At 40.5% G+C, this 19,151-nt stretch overlaps 1 protein-coding gene and 1 pseudogene across 2 annotated transcripts in view; one reads left to right on the forward strand and one right to left on the reverse strand.

Annotated features, from left to right (window-relative positions):
• ARHGAP15 (Rho GTPase activating protein 15) overlaps window positions 1-19,151 on the reverse strand; it is a 676,830-nt gene that overhangs the window by 552,164 nt on the left and 105,515 nt on the right. Inside the window, exon 5 of the mRNA XM_081095909.1 lies at window positions 5,386-5,473. Coding sequence (XP_080952035.1) covers window positions 5,386-5,473 — 88 coding nt within the window. The remainder of the gene's footprint in view (window positions 1-5,385; window positions 5,474-19,151) is intronic.
• Window positions 487-1,231, forward strand: LOC308521953 (small ribosomal subunit protein eS6-like; annotated as a pseudogene). Its single transcript has one exon. The product of its transcript is annotated as a small ribosomal subunit protein eS6-like (transcript).

A 19,151-nucleotide genomic window follows, 5' to 3' on the forward strand; every position in this document is an offset into this window, starting at 1 on the left:
ATAGTTGCAAGCAACTATAACAAAAGACAAAGTAAATTTTAGAAATGAAAATTACAATAATTGAAATGAAAACAATGTTTATCACAAAGGGAAACTGAATTAATTAATTAGAATATAAAACAAGATAAATTATTTGGAAATTTCAGTTCAGAAAGACAAACATAGAAAAAAGGAGAATGTAAAGCATCTTGAGAATAGAGTGAGCAAACTTAACATAGGTTTAACTAAAGGCTTAAAAAAAAATAAAAAAGAGAGAATATAAAATAAGCTACATTTGAAAAGATATTATCTGGGAATTTCCTAAAAAATATTAATGGCAGTTATACATGATTTTAAGAGGCCCAACAATCCAGGCAGGGGAAATACTAGTAAAAAGAGATTACATCTGCATGCATCATGGTGAAACTGTGGACAAGCAGTTAACTTCTTGATCATAGTAACAAATGACAGAAAGCAGTGGTGCTCTTTTTTTGTGGCACCTCAGAGGCAGTTGGCTGCTTCAGGAATGAAACTGAGCATTGCTTTCCTGGCCACAGGCTGCCAGAAACTCATTGACGTGGATGATGAATACTCACTCTGTACCTTCTATGAGAAGTGTATGGCCACAGAAGTTGCTGCTGACGCTCTGGGTGAAGAATGGAAGGGTTATGTGGTTGAAATCAGTGGTGGGGATGACACATAAGGTTTCCCCATAGAAGAGAGTGTCTGATTGCTGCTGGGTAAGGGGCATTCCTCTTATAGACCAAGGTGGACTGGAGAGAGAAAGTGCAAATCTGTTCATGATTGCATTGTGGATGCCAATCTCAGTGTTTTTAATGTACTCGTGTTTAAAAGAGGAGTAGAAAGATATTTCTGGTCTCACTGATACTACTGTGCCTCAATGCCTGGGGCCCAAGAGAGCTAGCAGAATCCGCAAACTTTTCTATCTCTAAAGAAGACTATGTCGCCAATATGCTGTGAGAAAGCCCCTATACAAAGACAGTAGGAACCTCAGACCAAAGCGCCCAAGATTCAGCGTCTTGTTACTCCACGTGTACTGCAACACAAACGGTGTATTGCTCTGAAGAAACAATGCACTGCGTAAAATGAGAAAGAGGCTAAAGAATATGTTAAACTTTCTGCTAAGAGAATGAAAGAGGTCAAAGAAAAATGTCAGGAACAAATTGTCATGAGACATAAGCTGTCCTCTCTGAAAGTTTCTACTTCTAAGTCTGACTTCAGTAAAAAATGATATTGAGTCCACTCAAATATAAGGACAAACATCAAATTTCAAAAAACAAACAAACAAAACATATGCACACACACACACACACAGTGGAATGATATATTAGATGTGATAAAAGAAAACCACTGCCCACTGAAAATTCTATATCCAGAGAGAATATATATTTCCAGACTAAGGGAGAAATAGAGACATTTAGAAACAAGCAGACACTGAGACAGATTGTCACCACAAGACCCTGACTACAGGAATTTCTCAGAATACACTTTAAACAGAAGGAAAAGTGATCCTAGAAGGAAGGTCTAAGATGCAGGAAGAAATAAATAGCAAAGAACATTGTAAATATTGGGCAAATGGAAACCAACATTGACTCTATAAAAGAGAATAATGTCTAGTGGTGTCAAAAAAAAGAAAAAGAATAAATTAAAATACCAAACAGCAAAAGCATATACATTGGGGGGGGGGGGGGGAGAGAGAGAGAGAGAGAGAGAGAGAGAGAGAGAGAGAGAGAGAGAGAGAGAAAAGAGAGATGGACACAAACAACAGTACAACAGTGTGGTGATTGTCGGGAGGGGGGGGGTGATTGTCGGGAGGGGGAAGAGGGTATGGGGGGAATAAATGGCGGTAGGAGAAAAAATAGCCAGGCCTGCATGGCTCTGTGGTTGAGCGCCAACCGACAAACCAGGAGGTCACAGTTTGATTCCCAGTCAGGGTGAGCAATGAGTCTCTCTCATCACTGATGTTTCTATCTCTCTCTCCTCTCTTCATCTCTAAAATCAATTAAAAATATATTTTAAAAATAAAATGAATAAATTACCTTTTAAAAAGAGATAAATAGCCTGGCTCAGTTGGTTAAACATCCCTTGCACCAAAAGATAGCCAGTAGTTCTGGTCTAGATCAGGGCTCCTGCCTAGGTTGTGGACTCAATTCCCGGGGCGGGGGGGGGGGGGGGGGGAGGGGGTGCAGAGCCTAAGAATGTCTAATTTGCAAACACCAGTAAAAGTGATTCTGTGTCTATTTTCAGGGGAAGGGCAACTTTCAATAAAAATGTGACATGATAATGAACTGAAACAACGTCAGTGAGAATGAAAAATTGCCAAACATGGAATGTGGTATCAGGCACAACATTTTGTGACATTCTGTATTAAATGTGAACACCTTAAGGGGAAGAGTCAATGAAGGAAAATGTATATGGACATGCAGGAGGTTACATCTAAAGCCTCGAATGGAGGGATGGCTTCATTTTCAGAATTATTCAGTGCTCAGACACAATATTTTATGCTGCCTATGAGTATATATATTTGTCTTCTTGGAGGATGTACATACTGGTGAAACTTGAATTAATAGATTTTCTCTTCTGTACGTGTCTGAATCAGTTCAATTGTAAAACTAACATAGGGGAACAATTGAGTTATAATAATTTTCTAAGTGATGTACTATAGAACATCATAAATATATTCATATATTTAATAGAGTACATTATCATAGAATATAGTACGTATTTTATGGTTACTATGTGTCTTATTTTATTAACTAATTCCATTCCTTACTAACTATGCTGGCAGATAACACTATCCCCATTTTAGAGATGAGGATTCCAAAGCTCAGAGAAGTTGAGTAACGGTCAGCTCCTAATGGCAAAACTAGAATGGAGTTCACTGTGGTTGAACTTCAAAGTCCTGCTCCTAGCTACTTTGTTGCTTAGTTCACCACTGCATTAGCATTCAAAGAGCATTCCTGTAAAGATTAAAATGCCACTTACTCTTTTAAACCACATCTGCACATACTCAGGCAATTTCTACTGACCCCTTGGAAGGAAGGACAGCCTTTTCCCCAGAAGCACATGAACAACACCAGGGCATGTGTAAGGGGGCACAAGAAAGATTCAGAAATTGGGGCATAAATCTCTTTCAAAACAAAACCACAGCATCTTTAATCAAGGCCTGGCAATCATCGTATCGTTTCTCTGAGGCTGGAATTGGGAAATGTGGGCTATCCCACTAGGCCTTTAATACTTGGTTAGAAATGTATCCAAGAAGTTGACTAGCAAGACAATTCATGCAGCACAAACACGAATCTGTAATTCTCTCCCCCAATTACCACAGAGCACAGTTGGTTCCTGCCCTAAATTCCCTTTGAAGACAATGATTGCCCAGGAGAAACCGTAAGATCATTGAAAACGGGGCCAGAAGTCATCAGTAGGGACTGCCAAACAACCACCAAAACCTGTTAACAAGTTTCTTCAAGGAAAATCTATTGTCAATGTATAACAATTTCGAAGGCTGAACTGGAGGCATGAGATTAGTGAGCTGACTTGCAAGGTTTTCCTATAATGTAAAAGGGAGCTTTAAAATTAAACAGCTGATAATGATCTTCTCATACAAAGAGATTAAAATAATAAATATAAACCAAATGCTTCAACTTGGAATCAAATCACCCCCATTTTCCAAGCACATTCACATAAACTCTGCCCCAGTGGGATTTGGTCACCAGGGAGGAGGAAGATCATCCTCTCAGCAGCCCAACTCAGTTAGGCAAGCGGCCGCCCTCCCTGACTAACTTCCTTCCCCTTAGAACTCATTCAAGGGGAGACAAAGGGCCTGTGAGGGGGTGGGGGCTGTTTTGTGCCTGGCCCTTAGGGATACTTTATTTTTCTTAAAAAGATTATCTTACTGTGGCCAAAAAATAAAAAAACAAAACCCTAAAACGAATTTCTGAGGCAGTTTGAATTAAAAATAAAAAGGGCTGAGATATATTTTTAATTTATTCATAATTAGTTTACAGATTGGACTGCACCGAGATTCCAAAATCAGCAAGCCACTTGGGGATAAAGGCTATTGCAATTATCAGGAGCAGGCCAAATGCTACCTTTTGTTCTTACTAAAATCTTCTCCTTTAAATAAAAACGTCTCCTAGCAAACGATTTTCTATTTCCTATTTAAAGAGGATTACATAGCATACACGACTAGTGGCTGGAAAGCAAAGAACTTTCCATCGTTTCATTACCTGCCAAATACAAATTAGTTCATTGTGGTTGACTCCTGCCAGGCACCCCTTTCCCTGCCGCCCATCAGGCCGATGGGGTATGGCAGGTGGGTTCCTGCCTGCAGGCCTTCCTAATCAGGAGGCTGTCAGATACGCTGCCTGCCCACTGTCTCCTACATCCTGTGGCAGCACTGGCGTTTGGGCAGCAAGGTTTAGAGGTTGAATTGTCCCAGTAACTAACACAAAATTGTTCCTACTTACTATCACTGTCAAATCCCTGTGGGCACATGTGAGGCCCTCCTCCAGGTACAATCAAGACACCCTACAAATTTCACTTTGTAATAACCAGAGGATACAGAAATTGTGTTAGCTCCATTAGATGGAGTCATAGATATATTCGGAAAGGTTAGTGGGATATAGTGAATGTCCCAGCTAGACTAAGATAAAAAATCACTTTGTTAACTTAGAGTGTTTCCTCATTGGTAGCACCCTAAATTAAGGTGCCATTTATAAACAGTTTATTATTATTTATTAATGTGTGAAGCACTTTATAGCATGCTAGATAACAACTTAAATTCATGTATTAAAGATGCACATACATGGTTTAATACGATTTACGTCTTATAATATTCTTTAAAACAGCTTCCCATAGTCTCATCCGTTAAGCATTTATTACTAATGCATTTTATAACACCCTTTATAATACATTATTTGAGCAAGTAGCTGCATTTAGTGATCATTTCATAAATAAGAATAAAGCATTTATAAATGGCACCTTAATTTAAAGGGTTACCTTCGTATTACCAGATAGCTACTCACTATTCATCTTATTTTGTGATTATTCTCCAAATGCACCACTTAATAAAACAGACACCAAGTTCTATTTTCCCTTCATCTGATTAAAAGTTTATTGAGCCATTTCCTCCATCTGCTTTCAGATGGTAGTAGCTTGGAGGTTTTAGTGTGAGTTTTACTGAATCCAAACTTTTTAAAAATATATTTTTGTTGTTGATAATATAACAGATACCTCCCATCCCCCCCTCCTTTCACCCCCTCCTTACCTCCCCCAGATCTTCACTACCTATTGCCCGTGTCCATGGGCTGTGCATATAAGTCCAAATGTTTAATTCAACGGTATTTCTGTAAAGATGAACAATAGAAACAGAAAACTACCCACCGTATTAGGCAGAGCCTGTTGCTTGGATTCTTTGTAAAATTCAATTTTTCGACTTGAAAGGACAATCCAGGAAGTAGACCAGTTTTTCCTTGGGGAAAATAAAGGGAAAAAAAAAGCATTATCACTTAAAGAAATTAATCATAGACTAGAGGCCTGGTGCATGAAATTCGTGCATGGGGGTGTGTGTGTGTGTGTGTGTGTGTGTGTCCCTCAGCCCAGCCTGCACACTCTCCAATCTGGGACCCCTCGAGGGAAGTCCGACTGCCCATTTAGGCCCAATCCCGGGATCAGGCCTAAACGGGCAGTCGGACATCCCTCTCACAATCCGGGACTGCTGGCTCCCAACTGCTCTGCCTGCCAGCCTGATCACCCCCAACCACTCCCCTACCAGTGTGATCACCCCCAACTACTCTCCTGCCAGCCCGATTGTCCCTAAGTTCCCTCCCCTGCCGGCCATCTTGTGTCCACATGGGGGTGACCATCTTGTGTGTTGGAGTGATGGTCAATTTGCATATCACTCTTTTATTAGATAGGATACAGTATGAGCAACATTTGGATTAAGTAGAGGCTATATTTTTAAGTAGAATTCCTAAAAGTATTTTCTTTATTACAGTTGATAAGAGGTATGGAATTTGGGGAATATAAGGACATTCTGTAATTTTTAAAGATCGTGGCATTTATAGTAAAAGTTTCTCAATTTATATATCCTCCCTAAATTCTTTTCAACCATTGAAAATCCAGTTTTAATGTATCCATGTTCCCTATAACACCTGCTCCATAAAATAGGTTGTTCCTCCAGCAAGCCAAACATAGCAAAGTAAAAATAGGAATCAGAACACCTTCTTTCATTGTTACTTCTCATCATTGATTTAGTATATTTCTGAGTCTTAAAAACTAAACAGCTAATGTGTCACTGCCTAATTCAAAATATTTTTAATGTTGAATTTCACTAGAAATCAAAGAAATGCAAATAAAAAGAGTGAAATGCTTTTTTACCTCTTTGCCAATCAAATTGGCAAGAATTTGAAGGAATAATACCAAGGGTTCTTGAACATGTGTAGAAATGTATTCTCCCATACAATTCTGGTGGGAGTATAAACTAGCACATCTTTTCTGGAATGAATTAGGCAATATGCTTTATAAAAATCTTTAAAAATGTGTATATGTTTTGAGTAAACAAGTCCATTCTTATGAATTTAAATGTATCCTAAAGAAATCATCTCACAAGTTGTTAAGGTTGTGTGCACAAGAATGAATTAGATCATTATTTCTTAATTCTCTACCTAAAATATCAAAAAAGATTGGTATTTAAGCTGCACATAACAGATTCCTATAACGAAATAAGGATCCCTATGCTGTAGAACAGGGGTGGGGAATGTCTGGCCTGAAGACTGTATGAGGCCCCCAGAATCATTTGGTCTGGCCCTGCCAAGGCAACCACAGGCGGGACTCGAAATTCAATAAATCTAGGAGCTTTTTTCATAGCAACATAAATTTACATTAAGTTAATTATATTAAGCAAATGATGTTATAAATATCCAAATGGCCCTTGGCAGAAAAAAAGATTCCCCACCCCTCCTATAGAAGAATATTGGCATGAGAGGATTTTAATGCAGACCATAATACAATAGGCAATTTATAACACCATGCTATTTACCTAATAGTGTCCTCACACATCCCAGCCTCTTCTTCTTATTAATTCTTATTCATTGGAAGTTTGAATATCACATCCTCCAATGTGCCTTCTATAACTTCCTCACATAGTATTTATGACAAATTAAAAAATAGTTTTTATACATGTCATTTCTATCGCCTTATTTTTAAAAAGCCCCCAAAATGACAAAAAGTATTTCATCTTTACAGATACATTCCCAAGTGCCTAGCACAGTGCCTTGGACAAGCAGACACTAAATAGGGATTTACTGAGTCAATGATAAAACTTAGGCATGGGGGAAAGCTGGATATAACAACAGTTAATTCAGGTGGTAAAATCACAGCTTTGAATTTTCCTTTGTATTTCTTGATGTTTATCAAAATAAGTTTCTACCCAGTTTATCATATTGCTGTAATTTGCTTTGGTTTAACACTCATTTCAAAGTATCTGACTTCATTTTACAAAAGTGGTTTAAAAAAGAAGTTTACAGTTAAAAAAGAAGTTTCTATTCAGGTCGATAGAAAACTACACAAAAATATGTTTTAAATGACCAGCCAAGATCTTTGTGTAATTTATTTCCACTTCTCCCTTAAGATCTAGGGGCTTGATTGAAAGGACAGCTTTGACTCAATCAAGTTAATATCTACAAGATTAGGATGCTCTTACACGCCTGAAGCTATCTTACTAATATATCATCACGTTAAAAAAATTAACATGACAAACAGAAACAAACAATGTGTATTTTCCAACTTGCAAATATGAACACTATGTCCTTAGATCTACTTTTCTCCAAATGAATAGTCACTTTTTCGATCAAATGATAATGAAGATGCTGGGGGGACAAACAGAACAAACAAACACGTAGGCCTTTTCTCCCCTTCGCCCTCGTGCCCACTTGTCCTTTTAGGTAGCAGCAAGTGACTAGAGCAGCCTTAGCCTTCTCTTTGTGAGGTCATATTAGTTGGCCCCATAATATTAGGGGGGCCACAGATAGAGAAGAGGGAAACATTGGAAAGACTGCTGGTCTAGACTGGGCATCTATTATTTCCACCCCTAATTTTGACTGCATGTGATCAGACTATGTCATATGTGCTTCCTGTCTGTAGCAAGTCCTGGATAAATAGTTTGGATTTGAATCTGCTTCAGATATTGATCATTTATAGGACTTATTGGCATTATTCTTCCCTTTCTTAAATTTGGAGCTGGGACTGGTTAGAATCAAAGTTGCATGAAATTCAATTATTTCATGGTTCTACACTAGAACTTCGAACTGCCTTGAAATGTTCCATTAGGGAAATCTGAAGAACAAGCCAAAGAGGGAAAGAAATGCAGGTTTTGAAGCCTTAGTAATAGGCACGGTCCTGACACTTTGCATACAGTGCTATTTTGTTTTGAATTTATAAACTGCAAGCAATGCCTCGACAGCATTAGATTAGGAGTAAAGATGTTCCCAATTGATTTAAAATAATTTTGTTTCATACGGAAGAAGAAAATGATGTTGTCAACCTTTTAGATGTCCCAAATTCATTTCATTTTTTTCATGGCTGCTTTAAAAATAATTAGCACAAATCATAGTTTGAGTACTTAGCATAAGTTTGATTGTCTAGTGGAAGTTTAGCTTCACAAAATAGATGTCAAAGGTACTAATATGGAAAACGTGGTTCTGAGAGTTTAGGTAACTTAAAGCCATGCATTTTAATTTCAGAGTCAAACCCAGTTTCTCTGACTCCAAAGCCTGTACTCTAATCTGTTCATTAATTTATACTGTCATTTTTTTTAAGAATTAAGCAGCACAATCTTGGGTAAGGAGACTGTCAATGTGAGATTTTGTCACAGTTTTAGCCAAAATTCTCCAATCATAAAAGCTACTGTGCATAACCTGTAACAAGAGATAAGCCATCCGAGCTCTCTTATAAACGATTTTACCTGATGCTAATTAGAAGGTTTGGGCAAAGGCCAGACACTCCCAAGCTCTCTCCTTCTCTCAGAAGTTGCACTGGCTTAAGAGTCACATGATGAACCCTTCAACTCTTCCTAAGTATCCAGAAACAGAGGCGTGCTGCTAATGAGGGCACCTGAGTCTCATTCCTGCTATGTGATTATTCTGTGATGTGCAGGCTCACCCACACTCAGTAGGGAACATCAGACTAGGAAGTGACTGAGAATTCACTTCATGGGACCAACTTGTACCGGATGACTTAGATTGGAACCTCCCTCTGCTGAACGAAGTACTCTAGAGACTTGACCATCACCCTTACACTATCTGTCCTGTCCATCTGAGAGGTTTGTCCATCTGATAGGTTTGGCTCATTGTGTTGCTGTAGTTCTTAGAGTATTAGTGGAAGAGCTTCTTAACCTCATTACTCTAACACATGGAGCCTTTTGAATGCGTTGTCAGCTCTGGAGAGAGTGTGAAAAGTGTCATTTGGCAACGTTTTGCTTTGACTTGAACCTTTCTTTCATGCTTTCTGTATGCAATGAAATCCTTACAGGTGACTTGTTCATAAAGTAAGCGTAGCCAGAACAGGTGACTCTAGCACCATCTAATGAAACTCTCAAAATAGACCTTTTGAGGATGAAGCCGTTTTCAGGATGGAACATAGGACCCTCTACTCTCCTAGTTCCCCCAAAGAGACGTCATCCCTAACCTGTTAGGGCTTCTTTGCTTCTGGATACAGAATCTGACATTTAGTAGGTGCCTGCTGAAAGTTTTTGAGTAAAAAAATATATATTTCGGGAAGGTCACACATCTAGATTTTTCCTGCTCTGTGTTTGCTGTTATTCATTAACAAGGACTACTAAAGCACTTATCTCCTGCATTTCCTGTTTCTGTTTCTTAATTCCCTAGGGTTTTGATATGTCATGCCTAGCATTAAAAAAAAAAAAAAGATTTAACACTTCTGGTTTAGTATATTTTGGCTAATTTATAATTCTAGTGCCAATACCTAAGCTTTCTAGAGGTCTCCCTGACTTTTTGGATTTGTGTCAATCAGATGATCTGGTATTTTATATGCATCAACTAATTTAATTTCTAAGCTAATCACAAGTATCTACTGAGCACCTACCACATGACAGACACAGTTCCAGGACTGAATATATAAAGGCATATAAGACAGACCTTAAGAAGTCTACCTGTAACTCAGAGGAGACAGGGAATAAACATGGAAACAAATAAATTCTCCAAACAACATTGGGAAGTGGGTAATGCACCCATTTTACAGGTGAGGAAACTAAAGCTTAGTGAGGCTGCAGAATACTCAAGGGCACATAAATCATAAATGTGGGATTGAGGCCACATCTCCTGGACCTTCAAGGCCATGTTCATTCTACTGCATCAGCTGTCTCTAGAGCAGGTCGCATGCAACTCTTCCTTAGTCCTATAAGGCACGGGTATGCAGAGCATCACAAAAGGCTCTGAGAAAGGAAGATACAGAACTGTTTTCATTAGTTGAATGTCTTTCTTTTTGGAGAAAGGCCACTTTATAGCCTGACCTGGGCTGTCCTGGAATGATGAATTGCAAGCCCTTTTATTCCCACCTCCCCATGATGGCCACGAGGTAAATGTATTCACTGGTTGGAGCCAATTAATGTCTCATCTTAAATAAGAGAACACTTTTTTGTATTTCCCACAAGGAAAGATAAAAAACCAAACACTTGGATGGACTTAAAGATTAAGTAGGACACAAAGCTCAAGAACTATCCCACTTCATTAAGTCAGAGGTCCTAGGAATAGGTGAGCCAGTCTCCCCACAAATTTACAGGGTACCAGTCATGTGAGGCATTGATATTGAGGGTAGTGACTCAGTGCAGGAAACAGATACAAGAATTGCAGGCATTTACTTTAATTTTTTTTTTGTACAAAAACAAATCGCATCTAAGGGGTCAAGGTGCTTACTACAATTAGGAAGAGGAACTACATTCAAATAAAGACTGATTTATGCAATTAGTGAGACACTTAAAGGGCTTTCTCAAAACAAATTGTGAGTTGTGAAGGTGGAAAAACAAAAAGAAAAACACAAACAAACTTAAACACAAACAAACAAAAGAAAAGAACAAAAAACAAAACAAAACAAAAAAAATAACAAAACTCTATAGGCATCAGCTTGGCTTAAAACTCTTTGCATTCTACAACATGGACACCGGATGGCAGCACATAATAACAGCAACTTTGTAACTGCTTATCTGAGGAACCCTTGATGGAGAATGCCCCTTGAACTACTCATTATGGTTATAAGAATGTCAGCTCGAGCTCCAAGTTTTACACAGTCATTTGCTCCAGCATTAAACTTTGAATCCTACGCTCACCTCTCTTATGCCTCCTTGGATAATGAAAGCGTGGCTAACCAAAATGCAGAGGAAAATATCTGAGATTTCTTGGTAAATTTCAGACCTTCTTTGGGCTGCCTGCCTTTGTTCGCTGACTTGGTCACACTGGATTTGACTTGAGTTCGCACCCGGGGAGGGAGTGAAAGTAATTTACTCTAGTCTCCCTGGCTAATTTACCACAAAAACACTCAGATACTGTTAAATGTTCTGACTCGTTCTCAAACTGGTGTGTTAGAAACTTAATTCTTCCTTCCCATATTTTAAGCTTCTTATAAATTGTCATGTCTAAAAGGAGGGTCAAATAGACATGGAGGTATAAATATACACGTCTCTGCCAGTACTGCAAGAAACAGAAAAGCTTTACATATTCAAAGAGCTATCAGATGTTGGAAATTATAATGGAGCAGATGAAGAAAATCATAAAACCAAAGCAACCTTTAACAAGTTTACTTCCACATTATGTGGTCTCCAAACCTTCTTCTAGTCCTCACTACTGCACACAAAAAGAAAGACAGGTTCAGCCTGGGATGAATTACTGACATCCCGAGCAGAAAGTGCTAAAGAAAAATAAGTCAGAAGCGTACTTCCATATCACATTCTAAAGGAAGTCTATTCTTAGGAACAATGGTTTAAAAAAAAAGAAATAAGAAGAAACAAACCAAAGGTCTAATAGCAATGGGCCCTGGGGTGAAAATGGCACCAGTGGACATAACCCTGCACCACCTTTATTCCACTTCCTCCCACCCCCCTCCTCTGCCCATCTCCCCACCCCATGCGTGCGCATGCGCACACACACATGTACTTCTCAGGCCTACCTGAAGATCAGAGGGAGAAGGGACATGTGACTAGATGTGCAGAGCTACGAATAAGACAATGAGACGACGAAGGGGCAGGCATGAAGGGAGAGTGCAGAGGAGAGACAAGGGCACTGAGAGAGCGTACATGCTGCCAGGTGCCTTTTGTAAATTAAAGGATTGAAAGTAACTTTTCACTATTGTCTCAGAGCTTCAGAGAGGCTGGTGCTCCTTCTCATTTGGGATCTGGAGGCCCCAAAGGAAGGAAGCCCTAATCTTCATCAGAAAAACTACACCATATTTTCAATGTATACAATTAAAAATTAAAGTTGAATGATGAATACTTTAGGCTTTCAATCCTGTCTGTGATCACTGGGGAAATTTGTGGAACTTCATTTCAAAATAAGGCTAAATCTATGGCCCTTTATGAATGTAACATATAGCCAAAGTGTCCTCCTTCCCTGTACCCACTCTTGCTCATATTCAGAAATAGGTCAAACTTTGCTTAGAAAGAGAAAATATATGAAAGGAGGAAGCTAACGAAAGAAAAATGGGGAGGAAGAGGAACAAAAACAAGGACACAGTACATGATGTGGATGACATCACTATGGATTTCTGAGTAAAAACTTTATAAATATTAATAAAATAAAGTTTCTAAGTGGCAATTGAAGCCCTTGGTACTGTTGATGATACAAAATAAAAGAATGGTTTTTCACTCCCTGGACTCAACAGGCTTCTAGCAAGAGGGAAAAAACTAACCTATTTCAAACAGAGGGTGAGGCTAAAATCTTACACTAATCTTTTGTACAATAAAGTTTGGAAAAAAGGAGAGGTTAATACAAGTGACCAAGTTTCTCTATTTGTAAAATTGAAAATAATAATACAGCCTATCTTAGAGTATTATTTCAGTATTACTGGTAAAACATTTAGCCAAGTGCTTGACAGAGTAAGTACCTATAATAATAAAAGCGTAATATGCTAATTAGACTGGACATCCTTCCAGAAGACCTTCCAGACAAATCTCGGGCTCCGAGGGAAGCCTGGGTCCCGGGTGCCAGAGAGAAGCTGGTGCCTGCAGCCGGAGGAAGGAAGGCCTACTTTTGCATGAATTTCGTGCATCAGGCCTCTAGTTTATTAATATTATTTACTAACTCATCAAGATGTATAAACATATATTAAAGTACCTTGATAAATGGGTAAAAAGTTATCAAACAAAATTTTACATAGAAAATACAAATTATAACAATTACAGTTACAATCTCTATATATAAAGAGCCAGGGGCCATCACATCCGAAACAACTGAATGGATGACCGAACAGGCTGCGTGGGGCGACCAGACCGGCAGGGGGGTTAAGGAGACATGACCAAATGACTGAACACCAGGCTGCATGGGGCAACCAGGCTGGCAGGAGGGTTAGTTAGGGAGGACCAAATGACTGAGCAGCAGGCTGTGTGGGGCGACCAGGCCGGTAAGGGGGTTAGTGAGGGACAACCAAACGACTGAGCAGGATGCTGCATGGGGTGACCAGGCTGGCGGGGGTGAGGGGGTGGCGTGAGGGGTGACCAGGCCGGCAGGGGGGCCGTGAGGAGAGACCAAGCCAGTAGGAGGGGCAATGAGGGGCAACCAGGCCAGCAGGAGGGGAGGGCAGTTGGTGGTGACCAGGTCATCGGGGGGGCAGTTAGGGGCAACCAGGCTGGTGGGGGGGACAGTTAGGGGTGACCAGGCCAGCAGAGGGGGGCTGCTGGGGGCAACCAGGACAGCAAGGAGGGCAAAAGGGGTGACCATGCTGGCAAGGGGGGGGGACAATTAGGGACAACCAAGTCAGCAGGGGGGCAGTTATGGGTGATCATGTCGGTAGGCAGAGGTGGTTAGGGGTATCAGGCTGGCAGGGGGGCAGTTAGGAGCCAGCAGTCCCGGATTGTGAGCGGGATGTCCGACTGCTGGTTTAGGCCCGATCCCCAGTCGGACATCCCCCAAGGGGTCCCAGATTGGAAAGGGTGCAGGCTGGGCTGAGGGGACCCCCCCTCCATGATGAATTTCATGCACCAGGCCTCTAGTGTAATAATAATTTAATATTTACAAAATTATCAATGGGATAAAGTTACACATTTTTAAGGTTATGATAAAACTGAACATTTTGTTGGCAGTTACAAAAAAAATACAGACTCCTTGGGCAAGAAATATAATCATACATAATAGGCATTTTTTTTAAATAAAATGGTCATGTGATTTAATCAAGTAATGCAGGGTTAGCGTTTACCTAAAGAAAATATAAAAGAAAAATTGACAAGTAATAGGAGGTTTGCAGCAATTATAACTATTTTAGTATAAAACTGGAATCAATTTAAAAATCAAATAAAAGAGGAGTGTAGACTGGATTGGTGTGTTACAGTCCCATCAACATGGTGGAATATTATATGTTACTAGTGGCCCAGTGCATGGATTTGTGCACATTTGAAAAGAAATTAATTAGAAGAAAGATTCGTGTAGTAATTACATTACTGCAAAAAATTACATATCAAAATAGTATATATAATATAGTATTATAAAATTAAAATACAAAATGTTTTAATATTGCTAATTGCCCTTTCTTTACAATAGAAGTGACAGGGATGAAATAAAATTAGTAAAATGTATATGCAAGTAGTAAATTGATTAATAAATAAACAACATGATATAAAAACAACAAAGACATATAAAAATAACAAAAAATGATATAAAAACAACATTGATAAAAATAATGACTGATAAATTGATTAAACTTATTCTAATATCTCCCTGTACACCACATTAAGAGTAAAAACACTTTCAGAGTGCTTGACTAATTTCTCTTGTGATGAAGTATTTACAAATTTAACTTTAACATCGCAGACTCTTCAAACTCAAGAGAAAGCAACATATAACTGATCACGTCTGAAAATGGGTTCAGGTAGGAATATTCCTACTCTGTCTAGAGTTTGCCCTTGTGATTTATTAATAGTCATCGCAAATGCTGGCATCACGGAAAACAGCTTCAGAGGTACGTTGTGCCAACAGTTGGTCTTCAGATACATTCTGGCATCGTGTGTGATTGGCGCCAGCGAGAGCTTTATATGTATTGTGCATGTGCGAGTCAACGTTCATTTTTAAATTGCCAGTTTGCGTCATATGTACCGGCTGGTCAGTCGGTCGGACGCTCGGAGGGACATATGGTCGGTCACTTAGTCTTTTATATATAGATTATACATGGTGACTATATCCACAATGTTCAATTTGTAAAGTATTTATAATACAGACAAAAGAAGCCCCCAAAATAATAGAGTAAGATTATGCAACAAATGGGATCATATTAAAGATGTCTGGTCCTTGAGGACTTTCATCAGGAAGGTAAATGGATAATGAGAGAGAGTTGGATGAGATTTTTGAAAAGTCTAATGCTGACAAGGTATTACTACCTAAAATATATTAGGAATTCTCTCTCTCAAAAAAGTCAGAAACCCAATAGAAAATAGATTTTAATGCAGAGGCAATTCTCAGAATGCAGAACCTGACTGACTTGAACGAGATAAAGTGATGCTCAACTGGAATACTAATCAGAGGAATAAAAATAACAGCAACACTGAAGTAATGCTCTATCGACTTGCCAAACTGAGGTATATGAAGCTGTGTGCTGATAAGATTATGGTGAGACAGAGCTCTTCTGCATTGCAGAAAGAATGTGAACATATGCACTCATTCAGGAAAAAGTCTGGCAGCAGCACTCAATGGATTTATAAATGTGTGTTCCTTCTACCCTGCAATTCTTTACTCCTGGGGATATGCACTGGAAAGAACTCCTAACAGGTTAGTAAGGAGCCGTATACGTGGTTTACTGCAATGTTGTTTGTGATCAAAGGAGTTAGGGACAATTTAGGTGCTCACTCTGGTATTTGTACACAATGGCAAAATGGGCAGCAGTTGGAAACAATGAACTCATTTTAAGTGTATGGATATAGATAAATATCAAAACAATAACATTAAATTAAACTAGTAGGAAACAAAATGAGGTTTATAAGAAAAAAAGGCTTATGTAATTAAGAACACATTCACATACACACAACTACACACTACTTTCTAGAAAACCACACATATAGCCAATTAGAATGTATGGAGAGTGAGTCTGACTAACACAAGGGATTGAAGTGAGGATTGAAGACTGAGAATAAAGTAAAACTAGCAATGGGCCCTCCCCAGAAAATGTTAATACAAGACCACACACTGAAGAGTACAATCAACTCAATTCTGTGCACCTGAAGTTAAAAAACAAAACAAACAAAACGAAAATTTATATAACTTTAAATGAAAAAAGCTGAAAGGATTCATAACGGCATGCAAACTGACTAAAATAACAATAAGAGTACAAATTAATGTTTATGTGAATTTAAACCAGAACACAGGCATGGGATGCAAACTGATTAAAGTGATAACAAATGAAACAAACACAATGGTATGTAAACTGACTGAAACGACCTAAAACTGATTCCCTCTGAGTCAGCTAAGGAAAGAGCTGTTTCACTTCTCTGCTTTTTCTTGAAATCACCTTCAAAGAAAGAAACTCACAAGAGTAGTTTATGGATGTGTTTTCTTGTTGTTTTTTTTTCTGCCAAGGGCCATTTGGATATTTATAATATCACTGGAGGCCTGGTACACGAAATTCATGCATGGGGGGTGGGGAGCTCTCAGCCCGGCCTACACCCTCTTGCAATCAGGACCCCTCGGGGGATATCCAACTGCCAGTTTAGGCACGACCCCAGTGGCAGTTGGACATCCCTCTTGCAATCCAGCACTGCTGGCTCCTAACCACTAGCTTGCCTGCCTGCTTGATCGCCCCTAACCACTCTACCTGCCTGCCTCATTGCCATAACCACTTGCCTGCCTGCCTGATTGCCCCTAATCACGCTGCCTGCCTGCCTGATCATCCCTAACCACTAGCCTGCCTGCCTGATCACCCTTAACCTCCTCTGCCTGACTGATCACCCCTAACCACTCTGCTTGCCTGCCTGATCACCCAAACTGCTCACCTGCCTGACTGATTGCCCCTAACTACTCGCCTGCCTGCCTAATTGCCCCTAAACACTCGCCTGCCTGCCTGATTGCCCCTACCACTCTGCATGCCTGCTGGATCACCCCTAACCACTCTGCCTGCCTGCCTGATTTCCCCTAACTGCTCACCTGACTGCCTGATTGCCCCTAACCACTCGCTTGCCTGCCTGATCACCCCTAACAGACTTTGCCTCAGCCCCCGCCATGGCAGCTTCTTCTGAAATGACGTCTAGACGGTCGTTTGATTGTCTGGTCTAATTAGCATATTACGCTTTTATTATTATAGATTTGCGGGCCATACAAAATTGTCAACTTAAAAATTAGCCTCCTGACAGGTTTGGCTCGGTGGATAGAGCGTCGGCCTGTGGACTCAAGGGTCCCAGGTTCCATTCCAGTCAGGGGCATGTACCTTGGTTGTGGGCACATCCCCAGTGGGGAGTGTGCAGGAGGCAGCTGATTGATGTTTCTCTCTCATCAATGTTTCTAACTCTCTATCCCTCTGCCTTCCTCTCTGTAAAAAAAAAAAATCAATACAATATATTTTAAAAAAATTAGCCTGCTAGGAGAACCAAGATGGTGGCATAAGCAAATGCCTGCACTCGCTGCCTCCTATAACCAAATCAAAACTAAAATACAGACCAACCATCATCCAGAACCGCTGGAAAGCTGGCTGAATGGAAGTCCTACAACTAGAGAAGTAAAGAAGAAAGCACACTGAGATTGTCAAGAGGTGTGGACGCGTGGAGGGGGCTGGTCCGGGAACGCACAGGTGTTGCTATTTTAATCTAGAGGGAGATCATCCCTGTGGAGGCTGCCCAGAGGAGTAAAGGGTCCCACCCCACACCAGATGCACAGCCCAGGGTCCCAGAGCTGGGAAAAGAAATCCCTGTAGGCAGTAAGATCTACCGGCTATAAAAATCAGTGTAGATTGGGGCTGAGTGACACACAGGCTGCTGGAGACCCAGCTGCTCCTCTTAAAAGGCCAGAACTACAAACTGAATTTACAAGCTCTCACTTCCTCTGAGCTCCAGTGCTGGGCAAGGCTCTGGGGGATCCAGACACATATGACTGTCTGGCATTGGAGCAGAAACTCTGGGGTGGCTTTCTTCCACATGGAGGTGCTCTCAGTGGTCATTGTTCCCGTACTGAGACCTCCTTGGTTGCAGAGCTGACTGGCAGCCATTTTCATTTGCTGTGCCCTGGTGATTGCCTGAGACCCTGCCCCACCCAATTACAAGCCCACCCAAACTGTGGGCAAAGGCTCTTGCATATCAATAGCCTGTCCTTTCTCAGGCTAAAAACTTGTCAACAAGCTGCACCTTGGTCAGGGAGCACCAAATGTATCAATAAAAGACCCAAGGCCCAGCACCAGCACCAGCCTGCCTTGCTTCACAGCTTGCTCTTATCTGGGCACTTCAAAACCCAATACAAAGAGTAGGAATCTGCAGATCTCTCTGTAGCTCCTGCTGGGTGGCCCCAGGCAGTGGCTGACTTTGCATCTCCCTGGAGACCCAAGAGCCAGTGTACCCAGTGGTCAGTGTGAGACCATACCATATTAAAACTCTTTATATCTATAACTGACACACTCAAGAGGCAGACTTAGTGAGCACCAAAGCCCCACTGAAGCAAGTCCTGTTCCATAAGGGTGTCTCTTGCACAGCAGCTCTCCCATGGTAGTCACAGTCGGTCCCCATAGCCAATAGACCTGGAGGTCAATTCCTCCCAGTGACACCAACAGCAATCAAGGCTCAACTACAACAAGATTGTGCACACAGCCCACAAAGGGGTGCACCTGGAGTGTCCAACTCAGGATATTGGGGAGGCTGAGCCACTGGGTCCTATAGGAAACCTACTACACAAGGCCACTCTATTAACTCAAGGAGACTTAGCAGCTCTACCCAATACATAGAAACACGCACAGGGAAGCAG

This window comes from Myotis nattereri, assembly GCF_964212035.1.
Source record: "Myotis nattereri genome assembly, chromosome: 7".
In the NCBI taxonomy this organism is placed as follows: Eukaryota; Metazoa; Chordata; class Mammalia; order Chiroptera; family Vespertilionidae; genus Myotis; species Myotis nattereri.